This window comes from Urocitellus parryii, chromosome 8, assembly GCF_045843805.1.
Source record: "Urocitellus parryii isolate mUroPar1 chromosome 8, mUroPar1.hap1, whole genome shotgun sequence".
Taxonomy (NCBI): domain Eukaryota; kingdom Metazoa; phylum Chordata; class Mammalia; order Rodentia; family Sciuridae; genus Urocitellus; species Urocitellus parryii.
The window spans coordinates 9,306,828-9,329,355 of NC_135538.1; the positions used below are offsets into that span (position 1 = coordinate 9,306,828).

General features: G+C 40.9%; 1 protein-coding gene across 2 annotated transcripts in view; it reads right to left on the bottom strand.

Annotated features, from left to right (window-relative positions):
• The window catches only part of Snx9 (sorting nexin 9), a 103,594-nt gene that overhangs the window by 19,269 nt on the left and 61,797 nt on the right, over positions 1-22,528 (bottom strand). For both annotated transcript variants that reach the window (XM_026393840.2, XM_026393837.2), the window contains 6 exons: positions 17,870-18,035; positions 15,390-15,537; positions 9,198-9,282; positions 5,949-6,074; positions 5,716-5,833; positions 1,020-1,150 (listed from right to left, as the gene is read on the bottom strand). In XM_026393840.2, coding sequence (XP_026249625.2) covers positions 1,020-1,150; positions 5,716-5,833; positions 5,949-6,074; positions 9,198-9,282; positions 15,390-15,537; positions 17,870-18,035 — 774 coding nt within the window. The remainder of the gene's footprint in view (positions 1-1,019; positions 1,151-5,715; positions 5,834-5,948; positions 6,075-9,197; positions 9,283-15,389; positions 15,538-17,869; positions 18,036-22,528) is intronic.

Consider the following 22,528-nt stretch of genomic DNA (forward strand, 5'->3'; position numbering starts at 1 on the left):
CCTGTCAAGTCTAGAAAGAGGCAGTAACTGAAAATTAAGCCCAAATACTTATACTGTGTTAAATATGTGTATATGTCTGTAAATACACAGATAGGGCCCTAATATTTAGACAGTGTGTAAATGTGTTCACTTCAACAAGGGAAAAGTACCATAAGAAGTTTAGCAAATAAATCTCTGCAAGTTCCAATAGGATTGATGGTATTCTACTATGTGATTTAAGACATAACCTCATAACATTTTTTCCAGGGTCATAATATATTTAGCACCTGCTGCTGTTCTGAGTGAACTCAAGTTTTTACACTTTGGACTATTTTCTAAAATACACAATATTTTTTATAAGAGAAGTGAGTTATGGAGAAAACCCCTTTAGAGAACGTCTTTATAAATTCCTTTTCAAAGCGACCTGCCGAAGAGACATAGTACAGCGTACAGTAAATGCTCATCAGGAGAGAAATCTATTTCCTAAACAGACATAGTGAGATGTCAAGTAGCCAGTTTTTTCTAATTTTAACTGTAAGAGAAAACTTCTGTCAGTAAGTGGCCCCTGGGGTCAGCAGAGCAAGCCCAGCGTGTCTTTTGGATTCACAATACAGTTATGGGAAAGTGACTTGGCTCTAGGAATGGCACCAGATTCTGCTTTCCTCCTGAGATGCTACAGCACTGTGAGGTCGAAGGCATTCAGGAACCGTCACTGGTTCCCTTCACCTGACGTTGACAGCTGACAGCATCTTCCTCACCTGAGGTCAGTAAACAACCTGTCGCCCCCATGCACCCTTCAGCCTGCCTGCCCCTGCTCGGCTGTGACCAGACGTTCCCAGCTGGAGGGGTCTCTGCCTGGCAGCTCTTTCACTGCACACTGAACTTCCTCTGGTGGGATTTAGGTTTCTGTGCCCTCTTTGTCTCTGAAGGGGGTGACAAACAAATTCCAAACAGCCTAGTTTTAGCTTCTAGACAAATTCAGTGTGATCGTGGCAAAATTCATTTCCCCAAGACTGTGACAAGACTGTGAGTTGTCCTACCTTCTCATCTCGGAAGTTTAGGAATTGCTGGAAGACCTCACTTTCGGAGATCACTGGGTGCCGGCACATCCTGGTCATCCAAGCCTGAAGTCTCTCCATGCGCATCTTTATAAATTCCTCTTCAAAGCGACCTGCCGAAGAGACACCGCCAGTGACACACAACCCTCTCTAAAGTGAATTGCTATTGCTATGACTGAGAAGCCATTTCTGTGACTGCTGGCTGTCAGTAGAAAGCATTTTGTAAAAGGCAAACCGTGGGAATTTTTCAGCATTCTAAAAACCATGCAACACAGGATTTCTCAAAGGCTTACAGGAAAGATATCACAGTTTTTAAGGAATGAAATTCCAATTCAACATATCAGCAAAGCTTTTAGTGTGACAAAAATTAAAATTTTAAGTAAGTCTTATTGGAATACAAAAAACTATCTCTAGCTCATGAGAGTAAACATTAGGCCAGTTCCTGGGTGGCCACAGGAAGCCCCAGAGGAAAGAAAGGAGGAAGTGGAATTCAGTAAATCACTCTCCCAAAGTACGTAACATTTCCAGAGCTGCAGAAATACAGCTGAGTGCACATAATCCTCACTTAGCACTGTACTCAGTACTTGAGCAACTCAGGACTGTTGCTTTATTTCTCCACTGTGTTTTAAAAAATTGAACTGAAAATAGGCTACAGAAGCAGCTCAGAGGGAGAGTGCCTGCTTAGTATGTGCAAGGCCCTGGATTCAGTCCATGTGTGCACCACAAAAGAAATCCAAAGAAAACACCCAACAAAAAACAAAAGCAAAAGTAATTTTTCCATGAATGTGATAATGGAAGTTATTATCCTAGAATTTTTATGGCTGCATTAAAGTAGAGCTCAATGAGCAACATTGCTATTTTAAAAGTAGAAAGTCAGTTTGACAAGCATGAGGTATGAACAGCAAATCAACACCGAGTATTCAGGGGCCTGTGAAACAAACTCCACTATGACCAGTGAGGATACTACCAGATCCTCTCCCCAAGAAGCAAACTACAAGGCTGGACAGCAGTGGTAAAACCACATCAGTCCTCTGCAGATAAGCAAAGGCAGACGGCCATCTCTCCCAGCTCCTGTGTGCTTTCTTTCCCACCCCTGCTGAAAGAACGCCGGGGCAGAGCGCTATGGAGACTGGCAGCGCTGCCTTCTTGCCAGGACAGGAGGCAGTTCACCTATGTGAAGCTGACAGAGGGAGCTGCCTGTGTTTCAGATAGGAGTGGAAGTGACAATGGTAGAGGTGGGTGAACAGGGAGCACCAATGACACTACAGCTGAGATGGCTGAGCCAAGCACATTCCAGGCTCAGGGTGTGCACAAACAGCAGCAGCTGGACCAGGCCCACCTGAAGCTGCACACATTTGAAGAGACAGGAAAGGGCTCAGGAAGCCTGGTGCAGCAGCACACACTCCACAGTCCCAGCTACCAGGACACAGTAAAAGCTAGGGCTAACTTAGAAATGACCTGAGCTTTGAAAGTACTCTCCCTATCTACAGTTACCTGGACAGGACAGAAGCCCTATTGGCATGAGTTGCTGAGCACAACCTCTATCCAATCAATCACTGGCCTCTCACCAATCTACACGGACACAGGAAGTAAGATTGATAAAATAAACAGGGCTGGGGTGTACTCAAGAACTTGTGGTATAGCATGCGTGAGTGAGGCCCTGGGCTCAAATCACTAAAAAAAAAAAAAAAAAAAAGGCTTTTGAACTATAACCACATATAAAAATAACTAAGCTGCAAGGGAGCCAGAATTCAGAGATTCTGCCAATGAAAGTTACTTAACTAAGCAAAAACAACTTTCAGGGAAGAAAAATCAGAATTTAGAGTTGCTAAAATATATTCCCCAAAATCTCTAGTTTTCAACAAAAAAATGAGAGTACTGCACAGAAACAGCAAGATATGATCCACACTGAGAGAAAAAGCAGTCAAAAGAAGCTGTCTTGAGTATCCTAAGATGTTGAATTTAGCAGCTTCTACAAATATGTTGAAAGAACTAACGGAAACTTGTTTTAAAAAAATTAAACAGAAGTATGATAAGCAATCAACAAACAGCTTCTCAAAGAGATGGAAATTATTTGAAGAAGAAGAAGAAAAAAAGAACCACAGGGAATTAGTGGAATTGAAAGTACACTGACTGAAATAAAAAATTCCCTTTAGGGGCTCAACAGCAGATTCAGAATGGCAGGAGACAGAATCAGAGCATTTGAAGACAATCAATATAAATTCTTTAAGATCAAGAACAGAAAGAAAAAAATAATAAAATGAACAAGCCTTAGAACTCATCAAGCACACCAAATACCTGCAACGGGAGTCCTGGAGGGAGAGGAAGAAAAAGAAGCAGAAAAGATATTTGAAGAAATAATGGCAAAAACCTTCCAAAATTTGATGAAAAACTTTTATCTACACTTCCAAGAAGTTCAACGAACCTCAATAAACTTTGTATTTGTACAACACATACAAAGGGATCCTCACCAAGATAAGCAGAACTAAATCACTGAAAGACGCAAACAAAAAGAAAATCGTGAGAGCAGAAAGCCTGGTGCTGTCTGTGTGTGAGGCTGCGGGATGAAGGGCCGGCTTGGAATTGTCCCAAGAGTTTGCTAACTAACCAGTGGTTGAAATTTAATGATTTTTATTCTACTGAAAAAACTTCATCCTTGTGAAAATTCTTCTGACATAGCTGGTTTGTCTCTAAACTATGCCTTTGGAAGTTATTTTATGCTTGGTAAGACTTTCATACCAGGTTCCAGAGACTAATTAAAAAAAAAACACCAGGAGGAGGAACTCTCATTCCTCCACTTTATACAAACTTTACTTGGGTTTTCGCCAAGCATGCCATGATACTACATGGCATCCAGGGGTAAACCCAATTCATTCAGTATTATTTCCCAAAGAACTAAATCCACAAAAAAAGTTGGCTAGGAACTTTGTAAGGGTATTGGTTATAAAGTCCACAGAAATGTCAGGACATCCTCTACTGGGCTTCCTCCTCCTCTCCTCCCAGGGCTCAGGAGGAGGAGAGTTTGTACACCCAATGACCTGTGGCAATCACAGGCAGAAGGCAAACCAGAGAGAAGGGGGAAAACGCGGCTCCGTGTGCCTCAGTCTGCTCGGCACACATCCAGTCAGCAGGCCAAAGCAAGGCTGTTTCCAGACTGGGGGACTTTGCTTTCTTGCTTCTCTCTGCCACCTACTTGGAGGCATGCCCATATTTCAAAAAACAAACAAAACAAAACTTAATATGGAAGGAGAACTGTGACTCTGTGGTGCTTTAAATAGCACTGAATTATCTGATTCAGAATTAATAATGTATTAAACCTAAATGACACAAGGAAGCCTCACAACCCTGAGACAGTCACTGAACTCTTAAATCCTGTGGAGAACATGCTGTGCCAACCAAGAGGCCAAAGGTGAGTGTCAAACCAACAACAGACTGAAATTCAAAAATACGAAGAAAGGCAGGACTAATGTTTTCATGGAAAGAAATCTGAAAGCTGACACTTAGGCAATGAGGTGGCAAAAGGAGGGAGAGTGTCTACCCTGGGCGCAGGCAGGGGGGCTCGGGAACCATGTGGAGGAGGTGGCTCACTTCCACTCTCCACCCCGGCTCTTGGGCTCTTCAAGGGGCCTCATCAGCTCACCAGCAGGGCTGCTGGGATGCGTCCCTCTACCTAGAAGGGAAGCCCTTACTCTCTATTCTGAAATTTCTGAAAAAAATTTTTCAAAAAAGAAAAATTTTAAAAATGAAATTTCCACCCCCCCCCATTTCTAGAAAAGTAAATATTAAACTAAGTAAAATACAAAGTAAAGCTTTGAAGGGAACGACTCTCTTCTCCCAGCCCCTCGGGTACCTCGCTCTCACTCTCCTCCCAGGCCTTCCTGCACTGTGGTTTCCTTCCACTGAACATTTCCCGCTGTGTACTAAACCCTCTCCTCTCACCTCTGGAAAAGCTCAGTGTCTCCAAAAACCTTGTAATGAGCCACAGCAGCAGAGTCCCTGAGCTCAAACACCCAGATTCCTTGCCAGGCTAGGGATGAAGACCAGAGAACAGGACAGCTCCCCAGCATGGGAATAAATCCTGACTGTAATAAATCCTGACTGCTCGTTTACAAGATGCCCTGGCATCACGTGTTACTTACCAGAATAATTTGGGGAAGGAAAGTGGTGAAGGAAGAAGAACACTTTAAATAAACAAGAAAAGGGAAAGGGCAATAATCAATTACAAACACCTCTGTAGAAAGTGACACAGCTGGTCTGCATAGCCTCTTTACACTATTTGAGTCACAATTTTTATTTTCATTTTAGGCTTTCTAAATAATTTCTATATTTTCAGGTGTCATTTTTTCACATTTAAAAAAATGTACCTATTTCTTTTATAGGAGAAAATAAAGACAAAGACTGCTGGAATTCAGGGTACACCCACTAGAGCTCTGATAACAATTTGTTTCCCCCAGTGTGGGGGATCAAAACTGCTAGCAAATTTTATCAAAAATCCCATTGGTGTTCAGGTAACATCCAGACGTTACCAGAACATGTGTTCTAGCTCTCTTTTCAGATGTATTACCTACTGTTCCCACACGTGGGCACCCTGCTGCTCTAGAGAACCACATCCCCTTGCAGGAGGCCAACCTGACTGCATCCTTTTCCTTGTCCTATGCTCAGCGTGACACACACTCACCTGTGACCTGCTTGTCTGGAAGAGAAGGGATCGGAATGGCTGATCCAAACTTAACCAGGAGACGCTCATATAACCAGTCAAAGTGCTTATACCTGTGGTTTACAGATCGATTAGTGTTCTACAAAATAAGGGAAAGAGATGAGAAGTTACCAATGTCCACTACAGAAAACAAGGGGAAAAGCAAGCAGCAGACAGCGCAGGGAGCACCGCTGTGTCCGACACTGTGCACTTACAGTAGGTGTTAATTGATATTCAATGTAGCTCTTCAGACCATACATTTTGGAGCCTTTCCTGGGATCTGCTACCACACAGTCAAATGTAGAGGTAGGATAAACCCACATCGGGCCATAATCTCCAACCTACACAATGATCCAGGGAAAGTTAATTTTATAACATGGAAAAACAGTACATACACTTGGTACAAATCAGTAAATGATTCTTTTAGGATCATAAGTCCTCTGGAAGGTCATTCTTACTCCTCTTCAAGAAGGTTCATAACTGGTCTCTGTTCCTATCAGAGGTCACATTTGAAGAACATACTTGTTAGGATGAACACACTTGTTAGAACACACTTGTAGGCAGCCTGGCCCACAAGGAGGAGAAAATGGCTCCCCATCTAGGCAAGTACTGGCTGGAACACAGTGCCTCTCTCTAGATCAGTTTCTCAAGCTATTTGTGAAAAGCCATTTTAAAAAATTTCCCAATCTATTACAGACTAATAGTTTAACGAAGTAAAAATTTACACATTTGGATTTCTCAATGATGTCAAATTACCATCAAATTTTCTAAATACTCTCATTTTTTGTACTTTGGGTGAACTAGTAACAGTTTTTAACTGGGCAACTGATCTGTGATGATAATTCTGAGTAGCTCTGTTCAAAGCTACAGAAATGGCTAATTGGATTGGCCAGGACCTCACATCCATGGCTTTACTGTGGGCAGGGAGTTTTTATTTTGTTTCTCAAAAGCAAGAATTAGGCCAGATGTTTTCTCTTGGGCTGTCTGTGCAGTGGGTTGGCTCACTTCCTGTGCCGGGTATTCCACCTGCTAGGCAAGGTTTACCAAAAGACAGGCCCCATTCTTTCTCCACTGCCTTTTCCCATCTGTGACCAAGGGGCAAAGGCATAAATTCAGGTGAGGCTTCTTAGGCTTCCACTACAAAACTGGGGTTTCACTGGGGATGGGGTGAGGAAGGGAACTGGGCAACTTCTCTGTGGGGGTACCGGGAACTTGCATGTAAGTGTGGAGCCTGAGGATCATTTCTGCCAGGCACTGCTAACTGCCAACAAGTCTGCAGTCCTGAATGTGGCCATTTCATCTTGTTTAGAACTATAAGGCTATAGAGGTGGCTGCAGAAGATATGGGTCCTGGGGCTCACACACAGGCTCCTGATATCACTCCCTGAATGACTGATAGTTTCATGTTGGCTCTGGATCATCCATTTCAGAATGAATAGAAACTTACAGATTTCTGAGAGCCAGTCTGTAGGACCAGTGGATCCCATCAAAGGACATATAAAGAACAGGAGTCTTGGGTGGCTCAGCGGTAGAGCGCTCACCTAGTGCTTGTGAGGTGCTGGGTTTGATCCTCAGCACCACTTAAAAATAATAAATAAAATGAAGATATTGTATCCAATAATAACTAAAAAAAGAACAAGAGTCCTTATGATCTTGAGGATATGTTAACTTCTTGAATTGGAATAGAAAAGTACTAAATTATGTAATCTAGGAATAAAGTAAAAAAAAAACAATATGTAAAGGGAACATTTTCCAGGAAAGAAATCCACTCAGATTCAGGGAGAAATGAAAATAGTATTTTATAAAACAGCTTTTAATCTTACAGTTAGAAAAAGCAAGAAGAGTAAAAAGGAAACGAGAAGACCATGTGCAGGCTGAGATCTCTAAGGGAAAACCAGCAAATTTAAGGGAAAAGAGTGACAACCAGTCCTCTTTCTTTCTCAAGGTGGGCAAGGGAAAAAGTAGTATGAAGTATGAAAGTCCAGAGGTCTTTAGGTCAGGAAGGCAACCGAGGACTGGAGTAAGGGACTAAAGAGAAGATCTCTGAGAACAAACAGCCATGCTGTCCCCAGAGGGGCCAGAATCAGGAAGCTCTCCGAAAGCTTCAGAGTAGAACCCAAGGGCACCTTGGGGAACTTCCCTCATGACTGGCACTGAGAGGCAGGGTTGGCCATGTCCCCAGGGCCATATTTCACTAGTGGGAAGGGCTACTTGTACCTTCCAAATAGAGAAGCAGGTCTCTGGGTTCTCCTGGCTTCCTGAAGACTGTGGCTTTGCTCAGCTTCCCTTTCCATGCAAGAGGCCCTCACAGGCAGCCCTGCCTCTACCTAAAGCTCGTGAGACAGGGCCACGCCCCAGCTTTCCACACTGGTCCACCACTGTCACCCCCAAGACAAAGTCCACTTTATGAAGGTGAGGGCAGAGCCATGGGCTCTTAATTGTGTTGAGTTCTAAATTTAACCAAAAGAATAATTTCACACACACACACACACACACACACACACACACACACACACGTAAAGGGAACACTTCCAGGAAAGAAATCCACTCAGATTCAAGGAGGAATGAAAAAATTATTAAAAGCCTGGCACAAACAAAAAAATCAAATAATTGTTAATTCCACTACTACTTTGGTAAGGTATACCCCAAATTTGCTTTGAGGGAAAAGATAAAAGGGGCTCCACTGTCTGGAGGTTTCTAGGATTTGAAGCTTTTCAAAGATGTGGGAACAAGTAATTAAAGCATCCAGTATTATTCCTGCAATTTCATCAAGTCCAGAATCAAAAATTATAGAACCAGACCAGTGTCTCCTCATCCTTGTTGGCATAATGGCAATTCTACCCCAGGCCGCCCCACCCCACATTTCACAGGGTTAAGTGGATAGGGTCAGAAAATAGCCAGAATTTCATTTGGGGACATGCAGCTAGATCAAAACATGGGATGAAAACAAAGAGCCTGTGTCACTCTGCATAATGATCAGTATTCTAAGACAGGGGGAGTCCCTCCTGGTGTTGATAGCGCCCAGCTTCCACTGCTTGAGCTGACAGCTGGCCTTCCGCAAGAAGCACTGTGACCAGCATACTGGGAAAAGGACCTGATTCTGACAGCATGCTTGCGCTTTCCAAGGTGGAACTGAAACATCTGAACTGAGCTTATTAGCTAAAGTAGGTAGAAAAACAGCATGCAAAATATACACAATAGAAAAGGTATTAAAATAATATGTCTATGAAGTGTTGCTTCAATATCAATAATTTCAAAGATTAAAAGCAGAATATCTGGATAATATTCAGGCATTAATTTATGCTAATTATCTTTAACACTCCTAAAATACTAGGATATCATCAATTATTTGGGACATAAAATCTGTTTAAAAATACTTTCCAGAAGACTGATAACCCTTTTAGCTATAAGGCATTAAGAAAGACCTTAATTAGAAACAAAGCAAAGAAAAATGAACAAACTTACGATGATGGGAATTTTCTCTTTGGATTTTGCTAGTTGCTTGGCCAACAAATACTGTTCCATTCCAGGTTTTGCAAATCCAGGAAATCTAACCATGAAGATAAATGTTGTGAGTCTTAATGCCTTTCCTCAGAAAATTCCCAAGTCTCACCATGTTTCCCTGATACCCCAGCTTTAACCTTGTTCTATCTTTCAGATGCACCAGAACTGGAGTGTAGTAAATGAAACCTGATGTAAACAGATTGTTCAATGGCCAGCTCATCATTTAATTACGCTCCAGAGCAGTTTGATTTTAGAAGGTGTGATATTCATTGGTTCTCTGTGTAACTGGATCTGAAACCATCTATCACCAACATTGTAAAAGGAAACCTGGAAAAGGCCCCTCCCATGCCCTATTACCCAGCACATCAATTTGAGTCAGCCACATGGAGCAATGGGTACACAAAGGCATTCTACTTCCAAAGTACAGGTGCCTTTTAACACATTCATGCAGGGTGACTACAGTTAGGCCGAGAATGCCGACTCTGTTCACAAGCATCTGCGCCATTTTATTTTGGAATGCCTTCAGGGTCAGTTTATGAGACAGGATAGAAGTCTTCATAGTCAGCCCCAAGCATCATAAATGCATATGGCTACAACTCTACATTCAAAGGCAATATCTAAAACTGCAGAACAACTAGAATAGGTGCACAGTAATCCAAAGTGCTACTTCTCAAAAAGAAAATAATGTGTTTTAGAATTTACTAAAAAATCCTGAAAGCAAAATACCTAAAATCAGGGGGAAAATTTACTTTTACAAAGTCCTAGCCCACTTCTAATTTCATTCATATACCTAGCCAAAGGCCTGCACGATGCTCGGGGGTTGGTACCTTTCTTTCATTCTTAACTGGCTTCCCAGAAGTCCCCATACCCTAGACATGCTTTAAAATGCAGCCCAGACAGGGAAGAACAAAGAGGAGTCTTGGAGTCGGTGGCTCTGGATGTGAACTGCAGCTCCAGCACTCAGGTGGTTTCCTCAGAGAAGAATGGAACTGAGACGACCCGAGTTCTTGGGTGATAAGGGAATTGAGGGGTGTGAAGAACCCAGTATGGAGATACTCAGTGCAGCCTCGGGGGGATCCCTCTCTGTGCTTCCTCAGTATTCTGTACTCAGATGCCTGCTACACAATTTATCCCACTTAATGCCACTGTCCATTTACATACTACAGCAGACTAGAGGGACTTCAGAGAAAGTATTAGTATTTCCAGGACCTGAACCAGTCCTGAGGACATACTAAATACTTAATGAACTAGCAGGCTAACATGGTCCTTTCATTAAAGGACCTCTGGGAACCAGATACTGTAATAACTCCCTGACCAGATGGTGACTGAGCTGAGCACAGAAAGCACATCACATTTTTTAGTATTCTTATGGACCATGACAAAATTCTAGCATTAACTGTGTACATCCAGCTATGGCAATGTAATTTATTAATTATTGAGCATTATCAAAATAGATCTTAAAATGCTCAAGCATATTTAAATTATTTGTCTCCCTTTTAGTATAAGGTTTATATTCCATGAGTTGAATACAGCTGACAATAAAATGAATTGCTGAAAAGCTGTAGATACATTTTTTAAATTTTCATAACTGTTCAAAGTGACTCATGTGTATTAGTCTAGTTAAGTAAAAATGCATGTGACTTCAATTATTCCCAGCACCACAGAGAGAAGGAAGCCTGAGAAGAATAGGGTTACATGGAGACTACTCTAGTTTGGCTTCAACCTGGAACGACATTTTAGAGCAGAAAGAGTGCTTAATTAAAGCCAACTTCTTTGCTTTAGAGACAGGGAAACTGAAGTTCAAACATGTCATCAAACTCAGAGTTTGAGAGCCAGTGCAGAGCTGAGCAGGGCAGGGCAGCTGTGTGAGTCAGCCTCACACAGTGGCTAGGAAACATGGCCACTGGTTTTTCTTAGTCTCTGCTTTTCAAAATCGGTCCAAGAGACAGATTATATTTAAATGGGATTTAAACATTATATTAAGGCTTAAAGAACAACTGAGAGAAACAGACACCACTACTGACCATACTGAGAATTTCAAATTTGAATCTAAAAACAAGATATGGTAATAATGAATGACTAAATTTATTATGCACCTGACCATGAAAACACATAATGGAAGACACTGGAGAGAGGTGCAAGGGACCTACTTAATCACCGGGGTGATTTCAATAGACTCTGGAATGTGTGGGCCTCCTCTAAACCTTGGCTCCAGATAACAGCCAAACATTACGTTTGCAGTTCTTTTCCATACACATTAAGAACTTTTTAAAATTAGAGCTTTATAGTTATACATAGTAGTTGGGTTCTTCCCGACAAACTAACACATGCATGGAATTCAATTTCAGTTCATGATCCCGACTTTTCCCCACTCCTTTTCCCTCACAGTTTGTCTTTCTCTATTCTACTCAACTTTCTTTCACTCAATCTATTTATTTATGTCAGATTGGTTCTTTTTACTTATACATAAAGGTGAGGTTGGTTCTTTTTACTTATACGTAAAGGTGAGGTTCCCTGTGGTATACTTTATATGCACATAACATGAATTTTTAAGAATCCACTCTGCATGACCTCCCCTTTCCCATTCCTCCACTGTCTCTTGATCATCTTCTTTTACAATCCTGATCTTCCCTTTATCTTTATGATATCCTATCCTTCCCTCCTCTTTCCTTTATTTTACTCTTGCTTCCTCATATAAAAGAAAACAGCCTTGAGTTTCTGAGTGTGGCTTATTTCACTTAGCATGATATTCTCCATTTCCATTCATTTACTGGCAAATGCCAATAATTTCATTCTTTTTTTACGGCTGGGTAGAACTCCATTGTGTGTGTCCAATGTGTATACATACAATACACAAACACACACTTCACAATTTCTTAATCCATTCACCTGTTGATTGGCACCTGAGTTGATTTCATAATTAGGCTATTGTGAGTTGTGCTGCTATTAAACACTGAGGTGGCTGTATTGCTATAGCATGCTGACTTTGGATTTTTGGGGAAAATACTAAGGAGTGGAATGGCTGGGTTATGTGGTAGGTCCACCCCCAGTTTTTTGAGGAATCTCCATATTGCTTTGCAGAGTGGTTGCACTAGTCTGTAGTCCCAACAATAATGTGTAAGTGTATCTTTTCCCCCAAAAGTTCACCTGCATTTATATTTGTTTGTATTCTTGATCATTGCCACTCTGACTGAAGTAAGATAAAATTTTAATGTAGTTTTGATTTGCATTTCCCCGATTGCTAGAGATGTTGAGCATTTTTTCATATATTTAAATCAATCTTGCATCCCACAAATGAAACCCACTTGTTCATGGTGTATTTTGAATGTGGTTTGCTAATATTTTATTAAGAATTTTTGCATCTATGTTCATCAGGAATATTGGTCAGTAGATTTCTTTCCTTGTTGCATCTTTGTAGAGTTTTGGTTTCAGGGTTATACTGGCTTCACAGAATATATTTGGGAGTGTTCCCTCCCTTTCAATTTCATGGAATAATATGAGAAAGACTGGTGTTAGTTCTTCTTTAAAGGTCTTTTCTGGAAGGCTTTTCATTGCTGTTTCAACTTCATTACTTGATATTGGTCTGTTTAGATTTTCTATATCTGATTCAATTTGGGCAGGTAACATGTGACTAGAAATCTGTCAATGTCTTCTACATTTTCCAGTTTATTAGAGTATATATTTTCAAAATAAAATTCTGATAATCCTCCAGATTTCAGAAGGGTCTGTGGTGATATCTCCTTTTCCATTTCTGATCTTGTTGACTTGAGTCTTCTCTTTCTTTTGGTTAGTTTGGCTAAGGGGTATGTTAACCTTATTTATCTTTTCAAAGACCCAACACTTTGTGACACTGATCCTGTATGTTGTTTTCTTATTTTCAATTTCATTGTTTTTGGCTCCGATCTTAATTACTTCCTATCTTCTACTGGTTTTGGAACTGGTTTGTTCTTTTTCTAAGGCTTTGTAGTAGAGCATAAGTTTATTTATTCAGGACCTATTTTTTAATGTAGGCACTCAGGGCTATACATTTTCCTCTTAGAACTGCTTTCATACTATCCCAGAGATATGCTGTATCTCTGTTCTCGTTAGTTTTTAATAATTTCTTTATTTCTATTCTCATTTCTTCTTCAAGCCTTTCTTTTTTTTTTTTTGAGGGGGGGGTGTTAGTACCAGGAATTGAACCCAGGGGTGCTTAACCACGGAGCCACACCCCCAGTCTTTTTTGTTTTGAGATAGGGTCTCACTAAGTTGCTTAGGGGTTTGCCAAATTGCCGAGGTTGGCTTTGAACTTGCAGTCCTCCTGCCTCAGCCTCCTAAGCCACTGCACTACAAGTGTGTGCCATCATGCCTTGCCTTTGAACCATTCTTTTTTTTTAGTTGTAGATGGACACAATACCTTTATTTTATTCATTTTTATGTGGTGGTGAGGATGGAACCCAGTGCCTCACACATGTTAGGCAAGTGCTCTATCACTGAGCCACAACCCTGGCCCTATTTTGTATTTTATTTAGAGACAGGGTTTCACGGAGTTGCTCAGCACCTCGCTTTTTGCTGAGGCTGGCTTTGAACTCACAATCCTCCTGCCTCAGCCTCCCGAGCTGCTGGGATTATAGGCATGTGCCATCGCGCCCAGCTGGGGGTTGATTTTTAGCTCCCCTGTGTGTAGTTAATCTTTTGAGTATACTTTGTAGTACTGGCTTGGTGCTCATGAATTATTTTAGTTTATTCTTGTTATGGAAAGTATTTGTTTCCCCCTTGGATTTGCTACTAGCTTTGCTGAGTATAGTAACTTTGGATGGCAGTTGTTTTCTTTTAGACCTTAGAATATCTCATTCCAGGCCCTCCTTGATTTTAGGGTCTGAAGTGAGAAATCAGAAGTGAGCCTTACTGGTTTGCCTCTAAATTGGATGAATATTCTTTAATAACTACTTTGAATCATGAACTTGGAACACTTAAAAACAAGTATTAGTAATTTTAGAAAACAAGCTATTTGAAACAAAAGTACCTGAAGAAGATGACATACTTTTTTGTCCTTCAAGTTACACTATGAAGTATACTATATAAACTTACTAGAATTCTCTACCAAAAATCTTACAGTGCTAAGTCCATATTCACTCTTTGCCACATGCATTCTTGTTAAGCAGTAAGATTGCAAGTATTATAAAAAAACATTTTTTCTTTAAGATAAATCTAAGTGAAAATAGATCTCAGGAACATATTCATTGTAGTCTAGGAATACATGCTTTGGGTATCGATGGCCTGGAATTCTGGCTAGGTCACTTGCCACCTGTGTGAGCTTGAGCGTTACCTGACCTCCCTGGCCTTCGGTTTTCCCCCACATTAAGACAGGGACTATATGTACCACAAAGGGACATGAAAATGCATGCAAATGATCTTGTACGATGCCTGGGACATGGTTAGTTATTAATAAAAGAGTAGAGACAGCTGTTATTGCCAGGAATGGTGGCAAATGCCTGTAACTCCAGGGGCTAGGGAGACTGAGGCAGGAGGATTGTAAGTTCAAAACCAGCCTCAGCAACTTAGAAATTTAACAAAACCCTGTCTCAAAATAAAAAATGTAAGAGACTAGGGTAGTGGCTCAAGTGGTAGAGCACTCACCTAGCACACATGAGGCATTGAGGTTGTTCCTCAGCACCACATAAAAACAAAATATTGTGTCCACCTAAATCTAAAAAAATATTTATAAAAATATAAATAAATAATAAAAAATTTTTAAAAAAGGGCTGGGGATGTTGCTTAGTAGTTAAGTGCCTCTGGGCTTAAACCCTGGTATCTCCCCCTCAAAAAGTGTAGCTGATATTAATATTATTTTTAGCTTTCTTTAGCTTCATACATGTATTTACATTTCTTATTAGTAATTATTTTTAGCAATGATAGCTAAATATATCATGGAGTTTATAAAGTAAAATAAAAGTTATTTGGTAGATCATTAAATGGAATAAATATTTTGCTAATGCTCTAAAATGATTTTAAAAAATCAACTTGCAAGCTAAGAAGCAAATTAAAATGGCCAAGCCATATCCAAAACTCAACAGATCACTGAACACAGAAGAAGAGCCAACTGCCTCCTTGTATTTTAGATATATTACTAAACTCAAGAGCCTGGTTTCCTCGTCTCCTTTTGAAGCTTACTTGTTAAGTGGCAGCTTCATGGAGGAGGCCCCAGGACGACTGTTTCCCCGCTGGACACCTGCTTCCGCTGACTCTGAGTCCTTAAAGTAAGGAGAAGAGGACTTGGGGTCATCCCAGTCTTCATCCCAGTCATCGTCATCACCAGTTGCTAGAGGTGAGAACAGAAGAACATCAGTAAAAAAAAATAACAAAATAATAAAATAAAATTACTTAATTTTCTGATAACAACTACTGAACAAACTAGTCAATTTTTTGACAGGCAGAAAAAAGGATGTAGTACAGGAGTATAATGTAGGTGTTAAGAGAACAGGCTTTGCAGTCAGACAATTTTAGGCTTGAATCATGACAAAAGACAAATGATAAAAGACAAAAAAGTGCAAAAGATAAATTAGAAACAAATAGGGTTGTCAGGTCAACTGACTTTTGACAAGGGCACTCAGACGACTCAATGGGGGAAAGGATAGACTTCTTTATCCATAGTTTTACTTCCTGCAGTTTTAGTTACCCAGAGTCAACCATGGTCCAAAAATATTAAATGGAAAATTTCAGAAACAAACCAGTACTAAGTTATAAACTGCACTATTTCACATTGCATGATGAAACCTGGCGACTTCCTGCTCCATCCTACTGGGGATGCAGATCACCTCTTTGTCTGCTTATCCATGCTGGATACACCATCACCTATCAGTCAGCCAGCTGGGTCATGAGGTGGACTGGCTGACGTATCTCAGTGTTCAGGTAACCCTTATTTTATTTAATAATGCCTCCAAAGCACAAACATAGTGAGGCTGAAAATTCAGATGTGACAAAGAAGCTGTAAAGTGCTTCCATTGAGCAAAAAAGGAGGAATTCTTGACTTAAGAAGGAAAAAAATCATGGACTGAGTTTGCTAAAATCTATACTAAGAACAACTCTTCTACCCATGAAATCAGGAAGAAGGAAAAAGAAATCCTTGCTAGTTTTGCTGTCACATCTCAAATTGTAAAAGTTGATTATAGTGTGTGATAAGTACTTGGTTAAGATAGAAAAGGCATTAAATCTGCTGTGCTAGCTTTTGAAAAGCTCTATTCCCTTCAAAAAGATGGGACTAGAAGTTTAGCTACAGCAGTGTCCATTAATAAAACCCCTTCTGTGGCCCCCCCAAAAAAGAAAAGAAAAGGCATTAAATCATAGATTTTCATATTGCAGCGTTGGACATCCACTATGGGTCTTGGAACATGTTCCCCCAGAGAAGGGGGACTACTATAACCCAATTAGAAATGGACAAAAGACCTAAATAAATATTTTTCCAGATATACAAATTGCTGACAGATTTATAAAAAGATGCTCAACATCACTAGTCATCAGAGAAATTCAAATCAAAATCACAAGAAGGTATCATCATCTCACAGGTGTTAGGATGGCAATGATCAAAAAGTCAAGAGTTACAGAGTATTGGCAAGAGAAAAGGTAATCCTCGTGCATTTCTAATGGGAATGTGGGTGGGCAAACACTGAGTGATTTCACTTTTATGTGGAATCCTTGAAAAGATGAACTTACAGGAGCAGAGAGAAGAATGCCAGGGGTGGGCAGGACAGGAGAGGAGGAGTCCAGAGGGAGGCATACAGTCTCTCACAGCCCAGGTGGCCCCTTACTCTTATTCATGAAACTGGCTCTTCAGGTGTGTGAATCTAGGACTCCTTGACTGAGGCAGGACTGAACGTTATAATTCATGATGGTCTACATTTGGACTCAGGGTTTGTTTTTTTTCTCTTTTTTATTAGTGAATAAGAGCAACTGTGAACAGTTCTTTTGAATAAAATCTATTTTTAACTCAGATGACCCAGTGTGATACTGTGATATAATAAACATATATTTGATCTCTGCCCCAGTTTCCAGCAAAGGACTCCTAAAATACTTGTAGTTTCCAGAGCAAGAGGAATGCTAGGTGAATTTTTTTGTTCTAACAGTTATCTCTTGGTATCTGGGGGTAAGAGACTGTGATTGATTTCAGGACTGACCACCCTCAAAGTCTAAAATCCTCAGACACTTCAAGCTCGTTTTACTAGATGGTACAGTATTTCCATGACCACTTATACATACATCCTCCTGTATCTTGTAAGCCATCTCTAAACTGAATATCTATGCTACATAGACAGTTGTTACAGTATTGTTCAGGGAAGAATGACAAGGAAGAAAAATGACCCTCTGCAACACATTGGCACCAGTAAGTGAAGTGCTTCCTTGAGCTCTGCCAACGGCTCCAGCAGATTAATAGGACCCAAACAGGGCATCCCATGGCTGACTCCAAGTAGGCAGTGTCAGGACTGAGGCACATCGCAGGACCCCTAGCCAATACCTGCTGCAAAACTGCTTGGTGCGTAGGGTTTGGCCACTGAAGTGTGCCGTGTGCACTAAGTGTGGGAAAAACAAAACCAGACTGGTTTTCTTGCCTCTCACCAGGTTCCTACCAGTCACTTACAGTGGGACCCTGTCCTCACCTGGTCCTTGGTAAGCTTGGGGGTGGCCAAAGGCAGAGTCCCAGTTGTTGGCAGAGTTTCTCTGGGGGCCAGTCCCCTCGGGCTTGGCCCCCCAGCCATCCGAACCATCCCAGTTCCCAGATTTGGAGGCGCTCCAGGCTGACCAGGGGTCATTGCCACTGCTGACCTGGTGTGAGGGGGAGAAAGATATCCGTGACTTCTGGAAAGTGTGACTTAACTCAGCAACAACCCAACACAACACAAGTGCTGAAAAAAGCCAAGAAAAATTCTCCTAATTTTAAAATCTCAGTATTTTTTTTCCTTTGAATGTATAGGAAAGCACACAATGGGAGTGTTGCCCTCCTTTTCCTGGTATCAACATCCTGCTGTACTTTCTTAGGAACTCTGATAACAGGAACAAAGAAAGTAGTAGACTAGGATGGAGCCCTTTTTCTTCTTCCTCCCCAGAAGTAACTTTTTTGTGTTCATTCCCATGTGTTTTGTAATTCCACCACACACGTACACACTCACAAATAACAACTGTTTTATGGGTTAAAACTGAAACAAGGGACTGGGGTTGTGGCTCAGTGGTGGAGCGCTTGCCTGACAAGTGTGAAGCACTGGGTTCGATCCTCAGCACCACATATAAATAAATAAATAAAATACAGGTATTGGGTCCATCTACAACCAAAAAAATATTAAAAAAAAAAAAACTGAAACAATGTCATATTGTATGTCTTGCAAGTTGTTTTTTACTCAACACTGTATTTTGGATTATACATGATGATGATGAGGACCTGTTTTATAGCAATCTGTTGTATTTTTAGGCTTTTATTTTTACTTGAAAAAGTAATACAAGCACAGGAAAAAAATTTCAAGTGGAATAAAAGGATATGCAATTAAACATGCCTACTACCCTAAGATGCCAGTAACTCTTTCAGAGACAACCACTACTATCAAAAGTCAAAACTGCAACAAAATTAGTTATAGATCTAATTGGCTTTTATTCAAGATTCATGAACTGGGCAGTTTCCAACCTACAACACAGAATGAGAATTCACAGAGGGCAAAGGGTTTTTTTTTTTTTAAGGTAGGAACAAAAAATAGAATAATAAAAACAGCTGAGTAGCTAAATCAGGTTTATTTATTTATTTATTTGGTAAGGAATAAAGCCCTTTATATGTAAAGGGCTAATTTTTGCTAAAAGGGCTAAAAAGGACTTCCTTCCTTCCCCCAACTCAGGCGGACTCTCCTGTTTTCTGGAAAAGCTGGTCTCCTTGGGATGGATCTGCTTCCTTACATTTCAGTTTGCTTATGCAGCATTTAGCAGGAAGGATCCCATTCTGGTTTGGCCTAGTCTGCTGGGGCCTAGGACAAGAGCCCAGGCCAGAATAAGGGCCTCTTGTATTTCTGTCTAACCTGAGTAGACATTTACTGCAAAATCCAAAGCACAGAGATTCTTTTTTGTTTTAAAACCATGTAAGTAGGTCCAATTCTCATTCTGTTCTGCACTTTGTTTTCCTCTTTTTTGGCGGGGGAGGGGGGCAGCGGGGGGTGGTGGTTACTGGGAATTGAACTCATCCCCACATCCCCAGCCCTAGTTTGTATTTTATTTAGAGACAGGGTCTCACCTAGTTGCGGAACACCTTGCTTTTGCTGAGGCTGGCTTTGAACTTGGTGATCCTCCTGCCTCAGCCTCCTGAGCCGTTAGGATTACAGGTGTGTGCCACCATGCCCAGCTTTCTCATTTACTGGCATGATATATCCTCTAGGGTGTAGCAACACATATGGACACAATAATGTTCTTTTACACGTCTCCAAAGAATTTCATTGTATTTAATTCCCCAAATTTAATAAATTAATTTATCTTGTTTTCAATACAATATTACAATGTATACTTTTGAACATCTTTTCCTATGTATCCCATAGAAATATGAGAAAGGCTCAGAAGAAAAATTCCTGGGATAAAGATATGTGTAATTAGAATAAGTGGGTTTTGTTGGGATGCTTTTACAGAGACTGCAGGTGTGTTCCCTCATTCCTACCAACATGCTGGGGGGTTCTGTCATGCCCAACTAGAGGCTACAAAACTTAAAAGTATTTAAAAAATATTTCCCTCACTATTCTTTTGAGCAGTTTTTAATGTATTTATCAATCTGTGGAGGAAATCTTGGAATCAGCAACACACAGCCCCATACTTTCAGAACTATTTAAACAGGATCCTGTAGCCTGCCTTCCAACCCAACTACCCAATATGTCTGGAAATTACTTCAGTATAAGAAATAACACAGGAGGCCAGCTTAATATTTTCTTGTATTATGCTGTTGTCCTAATGTCATTTAATGAATAATCCATCCTCCCCACTGATTTAAGTGTCGTCTTTATCACAGACTGAATTTGGGTCTATTTTTGGACACTTTGCTATTTCTTAGTGGCTGCTGGCACCCTGCTGCTTTGCAGCCCATTAGATACCATCAACACTTCAACATGACATCTTTAAATCTGTTTAGCTAAGTGTGTTTAAATTAAACCAATCTATAAACTTTAGCATTAGAATGTCAAGATTAAAAAATGTGTTGATTCTCACTTGAATCACCTTATGAAATTCACTGATATAGTCCGAGAAAATACTGCCCTTTTCCCCACATTTTCTGTATTGAAATTTAGGAACACGGAATACCAAGTTTTCCCTTTTACTTGAGTCTTCTCTCCCACATAAAAACAAACAAACAAACAAAAAAGGAAAGAAAGAAATGCAAGGAAACCACCTGGCCTGTCTAATGAGTAGCTCTTTCTGGTCTTGGGATGGCCTGTGGCTAGTCTGTTCGTCCTCTTTGCAAACCACCACTGGGTGGACAGCTGGGGCCTTGGGCCAGGGAGCCTGATTACACTCTAACACCCTCTATAGCTTCAGGAAAACAAAGTTACCCTAAGTCCAATATGAACAGCAGAAGTTTCATCACAAGCCTGTGGGCTTCTCAAATACAGAGTTCACCAAGGGTCACTCAGCTCTGGGGATGGACTTTCTAGTCACTCTGGTGGGCAGTGGATATGAAGTGACTGAGCTGAGGGCCTGACAACAATGCTTCATGCTTTAGTTAGGAAAGAGCCTTTCCTCTGCAGTTTTTTTTTTTTTAAATTTTTTTAGTTGTTGATAGACCTTTACTTTGTTTATTTATATGTGGTGCTGAGAATCGAACCCAGTGCCTCACACATGCCAGCCAAGCGTGCTACCACTGAGCCACAACCCCAGCCCCTGAAGTTTTAAGGGACTGAATCAGCAGCATATTCTCTGTATCCTCCAAACTCTAAGTTATGAGGCTTTGTTTTCAGAGTAAGAGCTTCAGAAAGCACAAAAGATTGGGAGACCAAGATGGCAAAGAGTTCAGAAAATTGCTTATCTAGAAGATTCAGCCCTGACCTCCTTCACCTTCAGAGGTGGCGGTGGTGCTCAGGCACCAGTGAGGAGCAGGAACCCAGGTTGTGCTGGACCTCTCACTCCCCGCCTGAGGCTGGAACTCTAGGCAGGCAGCCTCAGCTTCAGAAAGACTGCTGGGAGCTGAGAGGTAAATATGAAGAAACAGAGGGCTGTGGACCAGGACAGGAGAGTGGAAGTTCAGGAAGCCTTGACAGCAAACTGGCCAGAAGAATTTTCATCAAGATCAAGGAAAGAATCAGAAGGGAACCAGTCACAGCACGTACCCTCAAAAAGTCACAATCCATTTAATTAGGACAGAAAACACTACTGTTCTTTCAAAACTGTTTGTTTACAACTTATAGGCATATTATTTGGTTATGTATGTGATCCTATTGGTCTATCTGGTTATAATTCTTGTACGTTTGTTTGCATTTTTTTGGTAATTTTCTAGAACATTCTATCTTATTCAACCTGACTCCCGCTGACGATAAACCAACAGGAAGTACCTCTTTAGCTTCACCAGGGACCTTCCTCTCCTAGCCAGCTCAGTCCCTCTTGGTCTCTCTCTCCAAACTTACCCTTCCCATACATTGCTCTCTGACTTCTTAGCTCTAAACCCAAATGCTTTTGGCCCTTAAACACATACATCAGGTCACATTAAGGCCCATTCTACAACTTGGCTCAGGTTTCTGATTCTGAAATGCCTCTTTTATTCTTTTCTTCTACTTCTCCCTCCTCCCTCCCTCCCTCGGTCTTTCTCCCCCCTCTCCCTCCCTTTCTTCTTTCCTAGCATTGATGATTGAGTGTCACATATGCTAAGCAAGCACTCTACCACCCAACTACATCCCTGGCCCCGTCTACTTTTTGAGACAGCATCTAAGTTGCCCAGGCTGGTCTCAAAATTGGGATCCTCCTGCCTCAGTCTCCTAAACAGCTGGGAATACAAGCATGTGCCACCATGCCTGGCTTTCTTTTTCTTTTCCCACCCCCTGTAGTACAAAGCTTCTCCTACCACATATAATTAAAACCCCTTCATGAGGTCTCACTGCCCATGGAAGAAAATCCAAGCTCCTTATTCCATTGACAAATCAAAAAATTTTGGTGGCCTGGTCCTTTCATTCCAATCCATCCTCTATTTTCAATATCCATCACAAATCTTTACTCTTTTTTCAAACCTCACATTTTCCCCAGACTCTTCTACATCTCTTGCCTTTTCTCATGCTATACTTTTTCTGTCCTGATTCCCTCCTCTTCCTACATGT